General features: G+C 34.6%; 1 protein-coding gene across 1 annotated transcript in view; it reads left to right on the forward strand.

The window, feature by feature from the left end:
* Window positions 1–2,156: 2,156 nt before the first annotated feature.
* The window catches only part of LOC134855384 (inter-alpha-trypsin inhibitor heavy chain H3-like), a 109,806-nt gene continuing 90,598 nt past the window's right edge, over window positions 2,157–21,364 (forward strand). Inside the window, exons 1-6 of the mRNA XM_063871889.1 lie at window positions 2,157–2,777; window positions 6,557–6,714; window positions 6,950–7,051; window positions 9,905–10,088; window positions 19,815–20,060; window positions 20,442–20,564. Coding sequence (XP_063727959.1) covers window positions 2,637–2,777; window positions 6,557–6,714; window positions 6,950–7,051; window positions 9,905–10,088; window positions 19,815–20,060; window positions 20,442–20,564 — 954 coding nt within the window. The 5' untranslated portion in view covers window positions 2,157–2,636. The remainder of the gene's footprint in view (window positions 2,778–6,556; window positions 6,715–6,949; window positions 7,052–9,904; window positions 10,089–19,814; window positions 20,061–20,441; window positions 20,565–21,364) is intronic.

A 21,364-nucleotide genomic window follows, 5' to 3' on the forward strand; every position in this document is an offset into this window, starting at 1 on the left:
AAAGCAAGTTTTCTTAGAGTAAAAGCCTAGTGAACAATTTAAATTTTCATATAACGAACGGTACTCTATCGAAATTGAACTCAAACTTAAAAATTTGAAACCAGTTTTTCTCAATACAGGGATAAGTTTTTGAAAACTTTTGTCTTTAAAACAAAAAAAAGAATAAAGTAAAGAACACCCGAATACAAAGTTTCTCCTCTTTTTCAATGTTCAGAACAAAAATTGCTGTGCCGCCATATGATGCGACTTATGATCTCCATAGAGTCAAGTTTTTAATGCTGAAAAAATTTTCTTACACTTAAAGTGCAGAAAGTTTTATTTAATTTAATTGTGTTTCCTTTTCTCATTTAAAAAAAATATATATATCTTTTTTCATAGAAATATCTTTCGCATAAATGTTATGATGCGATGTATGATTTTTTTGTGAAAGTATTTCAAAATTTACTAAAAATATCTCGTAAGTTTAAAACGTCTTCTTAAATGTCGGTTTGTGTTTTTGATGGTTGGTTTCTGAATCTTATCCATAAATATCACCATGTATGGCTGGCGCGGTGTATATTTTGTATGATAATTTTTGAAAATTTACCAACAGCCAGGCGCGGATCTAGGAACTTCTCGAGGGGGAGGGCGGATTTTGAAAAATTTTTTGAAAACTTTGTATACCTTTTTTTTAGGTTGACTAAATTGATTTTCTGAGCTCTCCCAAACCACTATAAAGACCCTTATTTGAACTAATTTTCTATGCCGCAGGCATATTTTTGAAAAAAAGCCAGAACAGGCGTTTTTAGTAAAGATTAGCGCCGAAGGCGCTTTTAGCAAACGTTTAAAGTCAGTCAGCCAAAAATGGATATCTCAAAATAGTAAAAAGGGGGACCCTTTGGGTGGGCAGGGGGTCGAATTCCTGAGAAAAAAGCGTTTGCCATACCCCCGCCCCCCACCCCTAAATCCACTACTGCCAACAGCATTCATAACTTTGAAGATTTGTTAAAACATTATTTTATCGCCAAAAAAAACTATTTTAAATACTCTCAAAAAAAATTATTTGAACGATACATGCTTAATAGTTTTTTCTTACAAATCATGTATGTATGTGTATGATTGATCATCAGCTCTGATGATACACAGAAATTTTATCAGCCACAGAAAATTCTGGAGGTATCAAAGTTCGGTCGCGATAGTCTGCTAATTATTCGCAATTGTCTGGAAGTAAGTCGTGCTGGAGTCGACGTGGTCTGGACATAATCTCGCGAATGTCTGGACATGAGACGAGACAGTCTGGTTGTCAGTTTAGAAATGCTAGACAGGAAGTCGCGACAGTCTGGACATAAATCATGCACCGAAAACGCTAGTCATACAATTCCACATAAGGATGAGCTTATGAAAAAGTGCTTTTCATACAATTTTTATATCTGAAAATTGTATGATTAGCAATGTTTTGGTAAATTTAGAAAGTAAAAAATCCTAAAAGCCCCCAAGAATTCCAATTATACAATTTCGTTGGTGGTTGAATGATGTTAGTCATAGTGTTGTCATGCAACTTAATAAAATGTAGCAGTTGAATGGGTCATGTATGAGAACTAAATGACGAGCATTTTTAGTCATCCTTATCAAATTCTAATCATTACACTTACTTGTTTGGCGCAGTACAAAAAAACGGAAAGCAAACAAACGCTTATTATCTCTAACTTCACTCACACAACTAGGCCAAATAGACAATAGAAAAACTCCGACAATTTGACAAACAATTACCAAATTTGAGATGCAAGTTTTTGCAGTTTTAGCTGAAGTTATTGCTATTTCCAACTCCAAGACGGAACGTACAGAAAACAGATGATTTGTAAAATTCTGAGCTTTGTTGCCAACTTTTATTAAGCATCCGCAAGGACGCTGTCGCAAAATAGCCGATACAATTGTTAAAACTCAGAATCAATTAATTTAAGAAGAGCTGATACAATTAACTTTTGGATCAAATTCTCTTCCCCATCCTTCACCCTCAATAGAGCAAGTTAGAATATTTCTACCTACTTTTCGAACACTTAGTGCTGTGGGCAGACTCTTACTCGAATCTGATTGGTAGCAATTTTCCATACTAAGTAAAATCCTTCCCTCCCCTCCCCCGCCTAAACTGCTTTAATTGAATTAGTTGCGCAAAAGCAGGAAAGCAGGTTGTGAATTTTTTCCTTCAAAAATAGCCGAAACAATTAGAAATTTTCACGCGATGGTGTTTTTATTTGCTGCAAATCATTAAGTAGCCCAATACGCTTACATTCCCTTCTCTGGATTGACTCTTTTGTTCAAACCCAGAGTTGCTTTTTTATTGGCTTCATTCAATTTGGAGTCATTTTTGCTGATTTTAACTTCAAAATTCACTACAAAGTATATTGAAGTGTTTTTGAAAGCTATCAAAACACGTAAATTGTCAAAAATCAAGACTAAAAACTCTCATTTCAAGCCAACTTAACGTGTTTATTGTTTTGCACCGACCAGTGTATTGCTTTGAATAATAATCGAGTTGATATCAATCATTGTTTTAAACAGGCGAAGCGTTTTTCAATTAGTTATGAATTTATGCTCGTAAAAACATTTTGATGCCACCATAAATATCCCGTGGTCTAATTGGAATAAATAATTTTTTGATGACCTACATTTCAGCTTTTAAAAACAGATTTTACAGGTTTTTTGATTGTAACTTAAAAATTATGAGTAGTTATCGAAATTTTCCGTTATTTACTTTGTTTATTCTGTCTGCTCTCAACCTACGACCCACACATTCAGCAGTAAGTTGAATTAACTAGTGCGTGGATGGGTGAGGATTTGAGGGAAAAAACAAGCACCTAAGCAACCCTTCAAGTTAACCTGATTAATAATATTAGAACTAATAGATGAAAAACGTTACTTAAATCTGCTTAAGAATCTCTTTGACTCTTTGGTATAAAAAAAAACGTCCAAGTCAACAAATACCCCTACTTTTCTATTCCATTACACTTCAAAACTTCAAAATGAGTTTGTAAGCTCTGTGAAATAAGATTTCTCTTAATATGGAGTTGTGTGAGTACCATTTTTTGTTCTAAGATAAATGTATGAGCAATTTAATTGAACAAAAAATTTAAAAACGCAATTTTAGTGGTTCTAATTCAGTTAGCAAGTTTTGGCACTTGGCTAAAAAAACAGTAAGCAACGACACAGATCAAAATCAAGTTTAAACATACAGCGCAATGATATTTAGTACTCTAGGGGGCAATATGAAAAACATACAACATGAAGATTATCAACATGATGGGCAAAAATTTCCATTTTTGTCGATAAAAATTTTTGTGTTTTAAAGCAATACTTATAACGTATTAAAGCTTAGAAGTCAGCATTACAAATCAATGAATCAACCACTGATTTAAAATCACTGAGTTATTGATATAATTATTAATCATGACTATCTTATCAACAAAAAGTTCAATATTGCAGGTAAAAGTGGATAATTGTTTTATACGGCTACCGACATAATATATCAAAGAAGACTGCTCTTATAACATGTCGAAGCATTAGATAGTCTGACTGTACTAAAGCCATTAGAAAATTTTTAGCTGGAAAAATGATAAAATAATCGAAATTAACAGAAAACAATTTTCATTTCAGTTTGTTTCTTCGTTTCCCCCCCCCCCCCCCCACACGCTATGTAAAAAACAAAGGTAGATATTTAACCGTAATGCGACAGCTCGCAATAAAAAAAATTCGCAATAAAAGACAACTTGCAATATACTCACCAGGGGCGGATTTAGGGGGGGGGGCGGTGGGGCGGACGCCCTTTTCAGGGATTCGACCCCCTGCCGACCCAAAGGGTCCCCCCTTTGATACTTTTTCAGAAATCTATTTTTGGCCGATCGACCCTAAAATTTTTCTAAAGACGCCTTCGGCGCCAATATATACTAACTTTGAGGGGGAGCGCGTGCCAAAAAAAATGCGATTTTTTTGTCAAAATTTTTCAAAAAGTGCCCAAAAACGGCTTTTTTGACTGTTTTTTCAAAAATTTGCCTGCGGCGCAGAAAGTTTACCCAAAATGGGGGCAAAAAAGTGCTTTGGGAGAGCTCGAAAATCAATTTGGTCGACCTAAAAAAAAGGTCGTCAAAATTTTCGAATTTTTTTTGAAAATCCGCCCCCCCCCCCCCTCGAGAAAATCCTAGATCCGCCCCTGGTACTCACTATATGATAAATTTTTGATTTTAGAGGGCTACAAATAACTAAATCACACATTTGGTTGAATTTTTTTTCCATACACATTGTCAGTTTTTTTTGTGTACAGGTTTTTGTGTACAATTTTTTGAAACAAATTTCTTGCAACTCTTTGCAACTTTTGTTTGCAACATTTTGATGAAAAAATACGCTTGATTTTTCAAAAATAAATCGAGAAAAGCAAATAAAAGTTTTAAAAAAAATTTTTTTCCCGTTCAATAAAGCTGCAAGCTTTTTATTTTCTCACTCTGAAGGCTATATTTTTGTTACAAATTTTTGTTTTCATTAACACATCCTAAGTTTGTGCTTTTTTTTGGAAAACAGATTGCTTTTTGGAGCAAGAAAAATTTTTCTTTCAAAAAATCAACTCAATTTAAATCAAATTGATTACCAACCAAAGCTTCATATTTCTCTTGATGATAATTTCCGTTATAAATTTCTTGGCACAGATAGAACAGCACTAATAAATTCATTTTTCATGTAAGAATGTCCAGAAAATTTTGTTCTTTATGTAAAATGTCTAAAATGTCTAAAATGTCTGTATTTTAATTTTTGTTGCCTCAAAAAGCAAATTTGTGCTCAAAAGATCAAAAATTTCCGGTGCAATTTTGATTTTGCAAAATTGATTTATTCAATAAAGTTTTAATTTTTGAAGCAAAGAAGTGAAGAAAAGATTTTGTGGACATTGTAACTTGAAAAAAAGATAGAAAACTCAAGAAAAATTACCAAACACCAAAAAATGATTTCAAACTTAGAGTAAAATTTTCTTTTTAATTAAATGTTTTTATCGAGCGAGTTTGACCAGCGTTTTCAGTTGACTTCTTCTAAAAAAATTTTGAAAACAATTTTTTTTTTGGTTTTTGAAAACTTGATTCTTGTCATTCGAGTTTCTGTAGCTTGTGAACCACTTTAACTGGCCATTAATAAATTTTCAGTGAAGTCTAAACAGTTAATGCCATTTTACATTTTATTTATTAATTATCGGATCAGGTTTTATCAAAACATTTCTTATTTTTTTAAAGTTGCTTTACAATTATCTGAATGATTGAGTATCATGAAAATCATTCAAATACATTAATGCAAAAAGGAATTAGGCCAACAATTCTATGTGCTTCGAAAAATATTTTTGTTTAGTTAGAATAATCCTTTGATAAGCAGTTACCAAAGCCCAAAAATGTCTGGTCACAATGATGTTTGAGCCACCAATCTCTTTTGACAGGCAAAGAGACAATACGAAAGGAGGCAGCAATATCTTTTTGCGGTATTCCAATCTGAACAGAATTAATACACTAAAACAGAGCTCATTTTGATGTCGATATTATTATTATTTTTTACACATTGCACCACATAAAACGCGTGTGAAAAACATTATCTTTCCAAATTTTTGGCAGTAAGATGACCTTGAGCAACTTCATCGGTTAAAAATGGTGCTTTTAGGGTGGTCGATTTTTTGCTTTGTTTTTTTACTCTCTCGATTGAAAAAAAAATAGTTTCCGAGGTCAAATTTAGCATATTCAGCTAAATAATTTTGGTCATATTTACTGACCGTGAAAGACATTGACAACAATTTAACTATAAAACGCTTCGTTTTTTGCAGAGTTTCGCAAGGTCGCCGTTATTGTCAGCAATTTGAAATTCCCTAGAAAATTCGTTAAAAAGAACAAATGAGCGATTTCAGATAACTTAAGCATGCAAAAAATTAACTTTTCAGAAAATTTGTCTCAAGATTACCTTTTCAATGACTATATCTCTTTTCAATGACTATATCTGTTCCAAGTTTTTGCAACTTATTAAGGTAACGCCAAATTGTTGGCAATATTGGCGACCTTAATCAATTTATACTTTTTAACAAATATGGACAACGTCCTAATTTTTTGAAATAATCATGACCAATTTGAAATAGATTATTGAAGATTCGATTTTGAGTTTCTAAGTGCTTTTTAAAAAAAATTGCATGGCCGATCGCTGATCAATGAAAAATGTTTTGAAACTGGACTTCAAGTGATTAAAAAAATTGACGTCTCCGAAAAAGCGCAATTTTTTTGCACTTACTCTTTTGACATTCGTAAGATCACTGCTCGTAAGGTCAAAGTTATTTCAAAAAAGTTATTGATATATTTATTAAAAGCGATAAGCGGTCAAAAACGTTCTTTGTAGGTTAAGTAAATTTTCGACACGGTTTTCTACGCACTCGAATGAGTTCGAAAGTTAATCTCCGGATGTCAAAGAGAGCAGATTCGGTAACCTTTGTTCAGATTCGGTGACCTAAAAGGATATTGCCAACCATTTGGCATTATTTATGTAAATGCGGTTGATTGTGCTTCTTTTTGAGGTCAAGGTCAAATCACTGGAGGTGTTCACGGAGATCAGACTAAACTTGGCGGTGACTTGGAGCAAGATATCCTACACGTCAACTAATATGGGGGCTGTGTCCACGTTCAAGTTCCCATTCCCCATGCCAACTAACGCAGTGCTATCTAACATCACCATGTGAGTGGGAACCTTTTATGGAGAAAAAAAACAAAAGTGTAGATACTAGCAAAAGTGAGATTTGAGAAAAGTTTTCTGATCTTCACAATATAAGGTGACAAAAATACACGCTGTCCGTGCTGTCAGTGAGGTTGGAGCACAGAACGGTTTTTAGAAGCCAAAGTAATTAATGATAATAACCCTTCAGTACGATAATTTTGAAAGTTTTTGTCAATATAAGTTTTTGCTTGTCCAGAACGAATCCAGTGTACAACACATATGTGGTGGTGAATCCACTGTCCATGCAATCGCTCAAGAAGAAACTAACCAACCCAAGCAAGAGAAAGCCAAGCTACAAGTGAGTTGTATTTGTTAAACCCTAGTTATAATTCATAGTAATAATAAAAATTATTGGGCATGGTATCTTTGCTCTTATTTAAGATAGAGGTTTCTTTTGTAGAGGTTTCTATACTGTAAGTCCATGAAATATTGCGGGTTGCTTACCAACTACCTCCTGATTAAATATCGCAAGTAACACTCAGTTCTTCATAGATGTGATAAACTAGCTAGCAATCAATTCGTGAGTTTACCAGAAGAGTTTTTTACCAATAGAATTTTTTACGAGTAAGTTCCTTTTTACCATAAGCTAGTTTTTTTTACTTGGGGAGTTTTTTTTACCAGAAGAGACGGCTTTTTATGTGGTTTGCGGACAGTAAACTTGCTGTTCTCTCTCTGCAATATCAAAAAGAGGGCGGTCTCTATGCAATTTTAAAACAGGATGAAAAAGGTAGTTCCAATTACCTTTTAACGTCTATACAAGTAAAAAAATTTTATCAAAAATTTCAATTAAAAAAATTTGAATTTTTGTCAGATTTTTTTGAAATCTCCCTCACAGGTGAAATATTTCTAAAAGATGAGCTGGGAACGCCACAATTTTGTTAGATGTTTTCAGTATGATTGGTTAAAATGGCAAGCCAAAAAGCCGATGTTTATGTGGAGTAGAAAATCACCCTGAGCACTCCGAAAGTCGGAACAAGAGCAGTTCAACTATAACGCAAAGCTCAAAAAATGATGATGTTTTGACGTCTTTAAGTTTCACAGCGAACAAATTGAATCCAAAAGTTTGACAATTATACGTGGAATTTGAAGCCAATTTTTTTTGCTGGGAAGGGAATTTCAAACAAGATAGCTGGATTTTAAATTTCGTTAATGGATTCGCAATTAATCCGGAAATTAAAACAAAATTTTGATCAAATTGCAAAAAATGAAGAAAAATAGCGAAAAGATGAAGAATTTGCAAAACCGCCCAAAAGGTTTCATTTTGTACTTAAATCGAATTTTTTTGCTGAAGTCCGAAAAAACTGAGTGGCCAAAGTTTTTTATCGCACTAAATTTCATATTGTTCAAGGAAACCGCCACAATTCTCGCATGAAGCTCATTTAATTTTCTAACCACTTCACGAAGTGGGATAAAACTATGGCGTATGGTGAGTTTTCTTCGCACAACTTTAGACTCCTCGAAAACAAAATTCGTTGTACTTGGAGAAGGTTATTATCTTGAAACATAATAACGTTGTGTCAGATTTCATAAAATCTCAAAAAAAAAACATTTTTAACATTGTTGTCTGAAAAACGATTACGATTTTTTCGTAAGTTGGTAAAAACGGCTCCGAGAATTGGAGGAGAGATTTGCTCAAGCTCTCCGCCTAATTATATTGCAATTTGTTACCTGTGTAAACTTAGAATTATATTCTGCAAATTCTAACCTCAGTTTATTATTGTATTCAATCATCTCTCACTACCTAACAACAGCAATAATTTAAGAATTTTTGAAAAAAGTATAGAGTTCATAAAAAGCATAGTTTTTACAATTAATTCCATTGAATCACTGTGGCTTAAACCTCCGTTGCTTCTTGCACAGCAACCAATTATCCCTCAATGCAGGATTTATTCATTTTTTTGAAACCTTTTGTACACTTCAACACAAAAAACAAGTCCAAAAGAACAAGTGAGCGCAAAAGAACAAGTCCAAAAAGGCCAGAAGGGTTGTAAGTGATGTTAAAGCATCTGGCTGATTTTGGCTACCTAGACAAATTGATTAGTATTCGAGCTTACTTTATGTCAATTGGAAAACTTTGGTAATTCCTGTTTTAAGATTTGAAACATTGCCAGCTTTCTAAGTTTAGATACCCAACAAAATTTCTTTTTACTTAATTTTTTTCCATTGTATGGACAACTATTCAATTCTGGTTTGGTTAATTTGTTGTAAAATAATTGTATGAGTGAGTGTTTTTAGCAGCTAACAAAGTTAACACACTGTGTTCATTTTGCATTTGCAAACTATTTTTTTTTAAATAATTTTGGAGACTACTCATTCAACAAGCTTTCATATTTTCACAACAAAGTGTAGTAATCGTTATCGTACAGATAAAGAACGGCGATAACAGAAAAACGTCGATAGCTTTTGGAAAATTACCGGAAACGTTTGAAAAATATCGCACATATGACTACAATAAAGCTGTTTTAATTTTACACGTTACTTCCCGATATGAACCCTGTTGAGCCCCAAGTATTCAATAACGCGACCCTCGATTGATGGAGTGAACTTTTTTGATAGTATCCTGCTGAATTAGACTTCAGGCTTCCCACGATTGCTTCCCAAAGGGCGTTTTATGATGAATACTGCTTTTTACTGCGATAATAAACGTCGCTCTTAACAACTGACAAAAAGTTTTCAATCATTTTCATATCGGGGTCTGCAGGGGGCTGAATCATTAAACATGGTTCAAAAATTCTGATACTTGTCAAGTACTGCATGGTATGTTGCGCAGCATGTGAGGGAGCATTGGCCTTCGTGAAAATAAGCAACTTCTTCTCATTGGGTGGTCTGCTGGTGAACCATGACTGAAAAATGGCTTTTAAAAAAACTTCATAGGAAGCTGCGTTCATTTTCACACCATCTGACTTTCTGATATGCCCTAAAATCTCATCTCTTAGTTTCGAAACAATCGTAGATCGAAACAATCGTATAAGTCAACCAAGCAGAAACTGACGTTGTTCTGGCAGACTTTGATGGCCTTTCATTAATACGTCTGCGAATAACAAAACTCAATTAATTAATTAATTAATTAATTAATTAAATAATTAATTAAGTGAATACATGATATATTGGCCAATTGGAATCATCTAACTTTGGTTCTCGGTACTTTTAGTGAGTTTGAGTATGTGGAGTTTGAAGACATGCGTATACATGGGGGAGAGACTTTGACTGTGCTACTCTGTTATGAACAACTACTCCAGTTGAGGGACTACACTTTCACGCATACTGTCTACTACCAGCCAATCACTCCTGTGACGTCATCTTTCAAGGCTTCCATCAGGGTTATAGAGCCTCAGGTTAGTTTTAACATTTCTTCTGCATGGATTATTGTGTACCCGGGTTGACCAAAACTTCTTATCATACAATTTCCATGTATGAGAAACTTCTTGTCATACAATTTCATACAATTCCATACGTACAGAAAACTGTATGAAATCTCAATGATAAGCATTTTTCCGTACATAAAAATTGTATAATAGGTGTTTTTCCATAAACCAAAAAATTGATTTTTGTTTCGAAATTTATTTTCTGAAAAACTTTGGGTTGTGTTTGACGCGCACAGGATGGACTGTCCGTTGTTTTGGGAAGCAGTGAAGAACCAAAGTCACCCCAAACAAAAGCGTCGTTTTTGACGCGCTCATCCCTCAAAATTTGTATATATTGATGCCGAAGGCGCCTTTAGAACATTTTTATGGTCAGTCACAAAATGCGTATTTCAAAAAAGTGCAAACGTGACCCTTTGGGTCGGCAGGGGGTCGCATCCCTGAAGAAAAAAATGTCTGTCCACTCCCGCCCTCCCCCCATAAATCCGTTCCTGGGTTGTTTTATGGGTTGTTGAATGATTTTTTTGTATGGGTTGTTTATAGATTATTGTATGGGTTGTTTTTTATACTATTATCTGGATTTCTCCTGGATTTGTTGGAAGGGTTGTTGTATGGATTATTTTATGGGTTATTTTCGGTAGTTGTTCTATGGGTTGTTGTATGGATTATTTTGAATGGGTTGTTGTATGGAGTTGTTTTATGGGTTGTTGTATGGGTTGTTTTATTGAGTTGTTGTTTGGTTTTTGTATGGATTGTTGTATGGTTGTTGAATTGAGTTGTTGTATGGGATGTTGTAAGGGTCGTTGTATAAGTTGTGTATGGACTTTTGTATGGGCTGTTGTCTGGCGTTGTTGTATGGGTTGTTGTATTGGTTATTGCATTGGTTGTTGTATGGAGTAGTTGTTTGGGCTTTTGAATGGATTTGTTTTATGGGTTTTTATATGGATTATTGCATGTTTTGTTGTATGGAGTTGTTGTATGGGTTGTTAAATGGATTTTCGTGTGGAGTTGTTGTATGGGTTGATTTATAGATTGTTGTATGGAATATTGTAAGGGTTATTGTGTGGAGTTGCTATAGGGGTTACTGATTAGAATTGTTGTATGGATTATTGTATTGGTTGTTGTATGGGTTGTTGTATGGAGTTGTTTCATGGGTTGTTGTACGGGTTGTTTTATTGAGTTGTTGTATGGTTTTTGTATGGATTTTTGTATGGTTTTTGTATGGTTGTTGAATTGAGTTGTTGTATGGGATGTTGTAAGGGTTGTTGTATAAGTTGTGTATGGGCTGTTGTCTGCCGTTGTTGTATGGGGTTGTTGTATTGATTATTGCATTGGTTGTTGTATGGAGTAGTTGTTTGGGCTTTTGAATGGATTTGTTTTATTGGTTTTTGTATGGATTATTGTATGTTTTGTTGTATGGAGTTGTTGTATGGGTTATTAAATGGATTTTCGTGTGGAGTTGTTGTATGGGTTGATTTATAGATTGTTGTATGGATTATTGTAAGGGTTATTGTGTGGAGTTGCTATATGGGTTACTGAATAGAATTGTTGTATGGATTTTTGTATTGGTTGTTGTATGGGTTGTTTTATGGGTTGTTTTATTGAGTTGTTGTATGGTTTTTATTGTTGTATGGTTTTTGTATGATTTTTGAATTGAGTTGTTGTATGGACTTTTGTATGGGTTGTTGTCTGGCGTTATGAATTATTGTTTCGGTTGTTGTTTGGGCTGTTGAATGGAGTTGTTTTTATAGGTTTTTGTATGGATTATTGTATGTTATGTTGTATGGAGTTGTTATATGGGTTGTTTTCTGTATTATGCTATGGGTTGTTGTATGGATTATTGTATGGGTTGTTGCATGGAGTTGTTTTATGGGTTGTTGTATGGGTTGTTTTATTTGGTTGTTGTATGGGTTTTGTATGGATTGTTGCATGGTTTTTATATGGTTGTTGAATTGAGTTAATGTATGGGTTGTTGTAAGGGTTGTTGGTTGAGTTGTTATGGACTTTTGTATGGGTTGTTATATAGATTATTGCATGGGTTGTTGTCTTGATTTGTTTTATGAATTGTTGTATGGATTATTGAATGGGTTATTGCGTGGAGTTGCTATATGGGTTATTGAATAGAATTGTTGAATGTATTATTGTATTGGTTGTTGTATGGAGTTGTTGTATGGGCTTAAACATCCCTTTGTAGTTGAAATTAGGAATTGGGAATTAGATTGAAAAAAAAAGAAAAAATGAACATTTTGTCTTTTTTTTCTATTATTTTGCCACTTTTTTAAAACATAATCGACAAAACTTTTCAATCAAAATCGAGAAAATTCTCTTGAGATGCAACCGGAACTTTCAGCCCTTGATTTCCGCCCTTGACATACGAGCAGCCGCATTGGTTGTAGATCTGTTGGCTTGATCTTAATATAATACGGCTGTTCCCATTGCGATCCTTAATGATACCAAAAAAGGCGAGATTGAGTGTCGATTTGAATTATGATTTTCTCCCTGATTCAGATCTCTCTATACAATTGGTGATAATTATTTTTGACAGCAGACAAAAACTACTTTGAAATAAGAACACATGCCCTTTATTTCTGTTGACAGGCTAATTTTCCAGCAAGGTATCCCACTCCATACCCCTCCCCCCTACCCCGTAATAAAAACTTTTAAATTTGAATAAAGCAATATTTTATGCTTCTTACTTGTCAAAAAGGTTCAGTTTCTGTTTTTTCAAGTATATGATAATCTGAAACAATCGAAAAACCTCAATTGGATTGTGTCACTTCAATTTTGAAATTGAAAAAATTAATCATAATTTGAATAATCATCAAATGTTTGGCAATTTTTGTTGCTCAAGAGAGCAACCCTCATTACAATCCGGAAGTGCCAAAAAATTGTCCAGATAAGAAATCAACCGGACCTGATTATTCTTTGCTAATTCCATCCAGTAAACAATGCCGGCTTGTTTGTTGGCCCCGTGGCGAAGTGGAAATAAGCAGCGTGATCTGAATTCCAAATTGGGATGGGATCAGGTAACAAAGGGGACTGTGGTTTGAAAAGGGGAAGTGGGGGAATTAGGAGAAATATGAGATAAATTCAATTTGAGTTAATCTCTAGGCAATTTAGAGTGGAATCTGAGAGCACAAACGATGATATTGCTTCATCAAATACCAAAAGGGACTGAAAATTTTAACATGCAGTGTGAATTATTTTTTGTTGTTGAAAATACTTAAATTAATAAAAGAAAATTTGTTTCAACAAAAAATCTTATCCTGGAAGAACAGCCTAAAAAGCCACAGTAAGCTGCCTATCGAGTGGTCTACAACTTTTGTAAAAATATATGCTAAGTTTCTTATCTAGGTTGACTTCTGGTTTTTTTGGCAACTCTTACTTCTCATTAGGAAGTGGGTTTGATAAGAACTCGCTCTTTGAAAAATCAGTTAGGAAGGATACATTTCCTTTTGTTTTCACAATTTTTTTGAAATAGTTTGCTAAAATAACGAAACCAGAAGATTTTAATTTTTTAAGAGTCTTTGACAGTGAATTTTTCATTGTAGGCAAACTGTTTTTGTCAACGTCTTTTGTGAGGTAAAATGAATCGCTTTACTTTATAAATTTATCAAGAATGAAAATTTTTCGCGACATTTAATCTTCTTACCTAGATTTTTTTTTGAACAAAGTTGAACATTTTATAATGCACTCTTTAGGTTAAACAAGGGTCCATGTTACGTAAGTTCAGAATTTTGTACCATTTGTGATTACTGAAAGGGGAAAATCTGTTCGGAAAATTTTGGTTGGCTGAAATATTGTGTAATATTAACTTAAACTTTCGACAAACATCAATTTAGAATGAAGGTTAAATAGATAGAAACTCAGTTACCTTTCAAAAGCAAAACACAACTCAAGTTGATACCAATTTAAGACCAAGTTTACCTAGCTGGCAGTTTATTAACAAAATTCTAAATTTTAAAGAATTTAAATATTTTTAATTTGAGCTACAAAATTCATAAAAGATGGACCAAATAAATTCAGTTGCTAACTCAGTTGCTAACTCAGTAGCTAATAGTATGTCAACAATTACCAACAAAATACCTCCCAAAATATCCAGGAAAATCACAAGAAACAAGCTAAAAATCAACAAAATGAAGAAAACAGAAAAATGGAAAAGCTTCCGTAAAATATCGACAGTTTTCTTGGCGCAGACATTTATGTTAATTTGTGGGTTTGCGTTGTCGATAACAGGACCTCTCTTACCCCCGGACGCGCGAGCGAAAGGCATTACAAAAAGTACGATTGGGATCATTTCGGGATCGATGGATATCGCTTCTATTGTCTGCGGGTTCTCAGTTCCCGCTATGATACATCTCTTCGACATGAAAACATTTTTTTGTCTCGGCCTTGCAATCTTTTCAGGTGGAAATTTCCTATTCGGCCTTATGACGTATGTGGCTGCGCAATGGAGTTACATAACTTTCAGTGTCGTGTTACGAGTGGTTGTCGGCGTCGGTTATTCAATCTCGTTTTTCAGCCTTTTCCCAATTTTGTTCGCAATCTACCCCGACTATAAAGGCCAAGTTACAGCTTTGACAGAACTTTTTTTCGAGCTAGGGTGTTTACTTGGACCCTTAATAGCAAGTTTGCTCTCTTACTTGAGCGGTTACGCTATGAGTTTTGTAGTTGTAGGGCTAACCGGTCTTTTCTCGGCAATGTGTTGTGCTACCTGCATGCTTTCAAGTTCGAATGTCGAAAGCGATGTGTCCACTAGCTCTCACAACGACGAAGAATCCGAACCTCTAAATCAAGATGCCGAAGAGCTTTCTCAAACCGAAACATGTGACGATGAACAAGATCGGAAAGTTTCCGACGCGGATTCGGATAACGACTCAAAAACGACGAGCAAACTTACCATCTTCCATATGTTCATTTCGCCGAAAGTTCTTATAGCCACTTTTCCTTTTTTCGCTAATTCTTCGCTTCAGGGCTTAATTGGAGTTTTTCTGACACCATTTCTGATGCGCTTTTTGCAAATAGATGAAATTGCAGTCGGGTTTTATTTTCTACCTCACGCGTTGGCAGCTTTAATATCTTCGCCTATCATCGGGTTTTTTGTGGACTGGAAATTCAAATGGTCCATGTTTTTCATCTCACCGCTTTTGGGACTACTTTCTTGTGCATTACTTTCGATCGTGCTTGGCGGTGAACATAATAACGTAGACTACATGTGTAATTGGACTCTAACAATCGCAGCGCTAGTTCTAGTCGGAATTTGCTATGCCTCGGCTTATGTTTCAGGAATGGTAGTTATAAATGACTCGATTGAGGAACAGTTTCCTTGCGATGACTCAACTCACTATCAGTTCGTAATGTCTGCTTGGTGTAATACATGTTATACATCTGGGCGAACTGCGGGTAGTATTGTGATTGGGGGACTCATTTTCCAGTATCTGGGGTACCAGGCAGTGGTCATTGCGCAAGGCACCCTGTATGCCCTATCCTTGGTATGCTGTATTACTACATACTGCCTGTCTAATAGTACCTCTAAGTCCAGACAAGATTATGAGACATTAAATGGAGGGGTGAAAATTGACAACATCAGAATTGAAAACATCGAAGGTGAAACGGATCTAAAACAGAATGGATATGAAAATTGAAAGTGCCTTATTAGCTGAAAAATGCATGCCAAGTTCCTGGAGTTTTAATGATTAGTTTTCTTCCACTTTTACTACTGTTAATTTATTTTTCTCGCAAGCCAACAGTTTTTATTCAAAAAAGCTTGAACTTAAATTCAGCATTTTTTTTTCCATCAAATGACGAACATCTTGACACATTGCTCCTTGTTTGTGACTTTTTTGTGACATTGGTTTTGGTGAAAATCAGTGTTTTTGAGACGGATAAAAAAACTCATTGTTTTTTTGGCAGAGAAACCTTACAAAAGAATCTTAAAAAACATTTTTTTGACCACTTTTGGCCACAACTGCGCAGTGCAAGCGAGCATTTCGAGCAAGTTTTCTTAACAGTGAATTTGGAAGCATTAAATTTTGTAGTCTCCTTTCAAAAAATTCTAGATCACCCTAGTTTAGCGTTACGCTTTTCGATTTCAAATATTTTTAGACTAGTTGATTTTGCCGTTTTAAAATATTGTTAAATAAATTAGAAATCTATAAGTGAGTTCAAAATTTTCAACATTTTCGACCTTCGTTAACTTTCATGGTATCATAAGTGTTGCCCTTAAAATTTCAAAATGCTTCTGAAGGTTGGAAAATTATTCCAATAATGATAACTTTCCACTACATTGTGAACGTTTGTTTATTTGTAACGAGCAAGCCTTTACCTTGATTGATCTTTCTGTGACACCGAATAATTGACCTTTGAAGTTTGGCCATTTAGGTCACTTAAAATTATTCTAGTGAGCTCTCTAACCCATCTGCAGTGACTGACCCCGAAAGGATTTTTTTCAGGTTAAAGTTTTTTTAAATAATATTATTACTGTTGTCGCCGTAGTCTTACAAACAATTTTGGTGGGTTGCTTCGCATAAAATGAAAACTCGGATAGCTTACGTTCAAATAAAGAGCTCATAGAATTTTATTTGCTCATAGCAAATCTAACTCATCGGCGAAAAACAAATCACCTACAAAAAGATCACTGACAAAGTTTACTTTATGAAAGCCACAAAAACTGCCTAAGGGTCTATGTGATTGGTTAGTAATACAATCAAATAAAGTTGCAATTTTTTTTTCGATTAGAGAGGGCCCCTAGAATGAAGATTCAAATGTTTCAAATTGCATTTTTGTTATAATACAGCTTAGCAAATGAGAACCTTCTTTTTGAACAAAACGGGAAAGTTTGACTTCAAGGTATAAATTAAACCAGACTGCTCGTATCAGGGCGAAGCCCTGAAGGTTCCGACTGCCTTAAAAGGTCTATGAAGCAGTGTTCATTTTGAAAAACTTAGTGCATTAGTGAAACAAATTTTATCCTTCCCACACGCCATATAAATTACAAAGTGATAGATCTCGCTCCTATAATCTCAGCAGTTAAGACAAACAGCCTGCGTCTACCAATTTGAAAAGACTTCTAAGACGGATTAAATCTCCGCTTATGCGTAAATAGCGCGAAATATATTCATTGTTAGTTAAACCCAATTGGCCGAACTGGCAATCTTTAAACCCCCATAACTACGACACATCCAATACCTTTTGGATGATAAAAAGTTAAAAAGTCGAATACTGACTGGAGAACAAAAATACCCCGAGCCCAAACATTCCGTAACTTTCTTCAAAAATTGGAACAATTATCAAACAGTAACAATTTGTGCAGAAAACAAAAAGAAACGTCAGGATGTCTTTTTTATTTAGTGAGATCAGGATGGACAAGAAAAGCAAAACAAAATATTTGAATTGATGTTTTTTAATTCACAACATTGTGTTTTTTTAACTCAATATCTATCAATGTTTTTTCATTTCACGGTTACTCAAGAAAATATATATTTTTTATCTGATATTTTTTTGCTTTACGCTGAAAATAGTCAAAATTTGATGAAAAATGTGACTTCGACGTTTTTTTTGCGTTTTTTTGTTGGTTATCAGTTTTCTCATTATCAAACAACCCTTGTCCCTAAATAAACGCACCGATTCCATTGAAACTCTACGGAATTACACTCTTCGCTCAAGATGAAGAAAAATTAAATCTTATTTGGCAAATAAATGTCTTGTAAAGGTCTGATTCGTATTTGTTCTGAAATTGAGTATCATTAGTTTTAGAAACGCGCGCAACCAATTATTATGACTCTATGATTGTTCAACTAAGTTTAAACGTGTCATATTGAAGCTCTCACAGAATTTTTAAACTAGTTTTTCTATCAAACTTTAACTTCATGTTTTAACTTTGAGTCAATGTTCCCATCACTGAAAATGGAGATGGAGAGAGGAAATTGCGGGTAGAATTGATTTTTTTTTTCTGATTGTTTTTTTGAATTTTCAAAATTATTCCCAAATCGGCGCTGATGAATTTCTGAAACTAAAATTCTGACTGTTCCGACAGCCTTTTAATCATTGTCTCAAGTATTTTTTGGTATATTAATTATTGGCAAAACTATAAATTTTAGGCTGAAAATTTCAAAATTTAAGAGTTAAAGTTTGAGTCGTGTATAGAATTAATAAAACTAAATCGCTGCCTCAATTCAATTTCCCGGGTCGGGATGCTCAATTTATGTTGCGACTTTTTTGATCAAATTTGTTTCGACCGTCTGGCTAATTTTCAGTTTGTTTCAACTTTCTCGACAAAATTTTGGTAGGTTTTGATTTCTTCGACCCAACAAAAATTTTCTCGACCTTAATCGTTCCAGTTTAGTTATTTTTTGATTTTATCGACTGCCTTGATCGACGTTTTATAAAACTTTGTTTGTTCAACTCCGCAAAGATATGTGTATATTGTTTCAATCAAAAACTTCTATGTTCGTTTGTCTCGTTTGTCTCGAAAAATTTGTTTCAATCAAAAACTTCTATGTTCGTTTGTCTCGTTTTTCTCGCCAATCAAAAAAACTTTCAAAGCTTATTTGATTCATCTCAGATTCATTTCAACCGGCGTGACTAATAAACTAATAAACTGGTAAATGCAATTCATACTTAATACATGTATTTATACTTACTAATATGTGCATCTTGAACTAAAAAAAAAGCTATAAGAATCAGTAAAATTCATTTGTTTTATTTTGATTTTTCCAATTTTGTTTTTTTTTCTTTTAAAAAACTGGACTAAAAGTGTTGATTTGAAAATTGATACTTGAGGAAATTTCAGTTAAATTGATTTCCTCTTGCCAGTGAAACTCTTACATCTAGAAAAAATAAAGAGAAAAATTTGCGTCAAGCAACTCTCCGCAACTGATTGTTGTTTTCTTGCAACTTTCTGAAAAAGGTAATTTCAAAAAAACTTCGTATTAAATTAGGTTGCGCTCGACCTATGTGTAGACTGTGCTCGACCTGTGTTTTGATTTTCTCGGCCAAAATAAGGAATGCATCGACTGTGCTTGACTTATGTTTTGACTTTCTCGACCGAAATCGCCGGATACGCTTCGACTTTGTGCTCAACTTAAAATTGCTTCGCGACCGCGGAATTTCAGTCGCAACACTGCACATGCTGGAATTTCAAAGTCAAACAAAAATCGAGCAACTCGAGCCGGGCTGGAACCATTTGTAGTGCGGGCTAATTCGCCATGTGTAAATTTTAAAACGAGCAGTTAAGAGAGACTCGAGGATGGTGAACACCCGGCTGCGCCCTTGCAGATCAAGGGATCGATCCCCCGAGGGCGCAAAAGGTTTTGTGAATTTAGTTTGAATAAAAATAAACACCCCGAGTGTATATATACTTCTACTTCATGCGTTCGGAATTTTCTGTCAAACTTGCGCAGCAAAAGGCTACTTTTGGATTTTTAAAATTTTTTTCTTCAGCTAATTTCATCTCATATGTTAAAACGGAATGTGAGAATGCACACTCTAACAGCATTATATTGGTAAATCAGTTCTGTCAAAACTTTTTATCGTTTTTGACATGCTGCAGATTTGATAGCCACTTAAAAGGTAAGTGCCACGTTTCAATGGAAACGAAGAGTCCAGTACGGAATTGTATGGTTATACAAATTTTAACTCCTGATGATTTTTCTCTTGAATCACTGGGATGTAACCATAGGGATACTTTTTCCGCTTTAGGGTATCCAAGCAATTCAATCCTACGAGTTCATCGTGGAAGACAGCATCTACACTAGCGGATCATACGTCGATCCCAACGCAAACTACCCCAAAATGGAGACAAAATTCCAGAACCACAACAAGTTCCACCTGCAGATGGCAGCCTCACGTGACCAGATAGGGTATTTGAAGGACAACAGAGTGAAGGGGAAGATTGTACTGAAGTATAGGGTGCAGCCTATCTCAAATGGACTCGGCAAGTTCTATGTGAGAAATTAATATTTTTACCCTTTTTATTAAAGAAAACATTAATTCTGTTGGATCATTTTTTAAATCCTAGTTTAATTTTTCATCTCATTTGACTGGATAATTCCCTATCTTTTCGTCCACTTTCTGCTAGATTAGATTACTGAGTTTGGAAAAAAAATTGCCAGTCATTAATTGGACAACAACGATTGAAGCATCAGAAAATTTTTCGAAAATCATACAAAAATTTTGTAAACACATGTTACGCATTGTTATAGAAATTACCATTTAAACTTGTGATCTGATTGGTTACTTGCATAGCTTCGAAATATCGTTAAACATGTCCAGTCTTGAAACTTGCATATTATTACTTCAATTCATTCACATTTTGCTTTTGTCCAGATGAAGAGCGAGTTCTTCGTGTACAAAGTGAGTCCCTCCACTCTGGCCACCATCCCCAAGAATGTGATTTATGTGCTGGACAGAAGCGGATCTACAGAGGGAAAGAAACTACAGGCTATTAAGGTACTATTTTACATACTCTAAAGCTAGAGATAAGCAGATGTTTTCGTTCTAGTGGTGCAAAACGACCAGAGTCTCCTAAAATAACAGCAAGAAAAACTTTGATCCAAATTTTCTGCAGCCAATAATTGCCAAATGCTCTCGCTCCTGACGCTGCTCCTGTCAAATGTAAATCATTTTTGGAAGAAAAAACGATTGAAATACAAGACTTGAAAAAGTTTTCACTATAATAAAACAAAAAACGGCCATTATGAACGGTGCACCCTCATTGGCTGAAAAATATTGGGGGATATTGATTTAGGGGGGAGATTGTTCACTTGGTCCCAAAAATTTACGATATTCGCTTTATCTCAGAAAATTCAAATACTCTTTCTTCAAAAAAGGGTTACATAAACTGTCCAGTCAATTTTTACGTTTAAAAGAAACAAAAGCTTAATTTTCTAGCAAATTCAGAGAAAAAACGTAAAAGTTATTCACTCTTGATGAGAGCCACATTGAAAAATAACAAACGCAAAATAGGAACTTGTTGCATCAATTCAAGAATTCCCATATCAGGGAGTAGAACCGCCAAACGAACACCAATCCATTGACCTTAAAAGGCAGTCGGAACATCGAAGACTTCGCCATGATACGAGCAGTCTTGTTTATATTACCACCCCCCCCCCCCCCACCCCACACACACACACACGCTATGTAAAGTACAAGCTGACATATTTTGAGTTTGTTTGCGTATAAATAACTGCGAATCGCTTGCCTCAGTTCATATTTTGGTATGATTTAGTTTGCCGCTTATACTGTAACAT

The sequence above is a fragment of the Symsagittifera roscoffensis genome, chromosome 10 (genome assembly GCF_963678635.1).
Source record: "Symsagittifera roscoffensis chromosome 10, txSymRosc1.1, whole genome shotgun sequence".
Taxonomy (NCBI): domain Eukaryota; kingdom Metazoa; phylum Xenacoelomorpha; order Acoela; family Convolutidae; genus Symsagittifera; species Symsagittifera roscoffensis.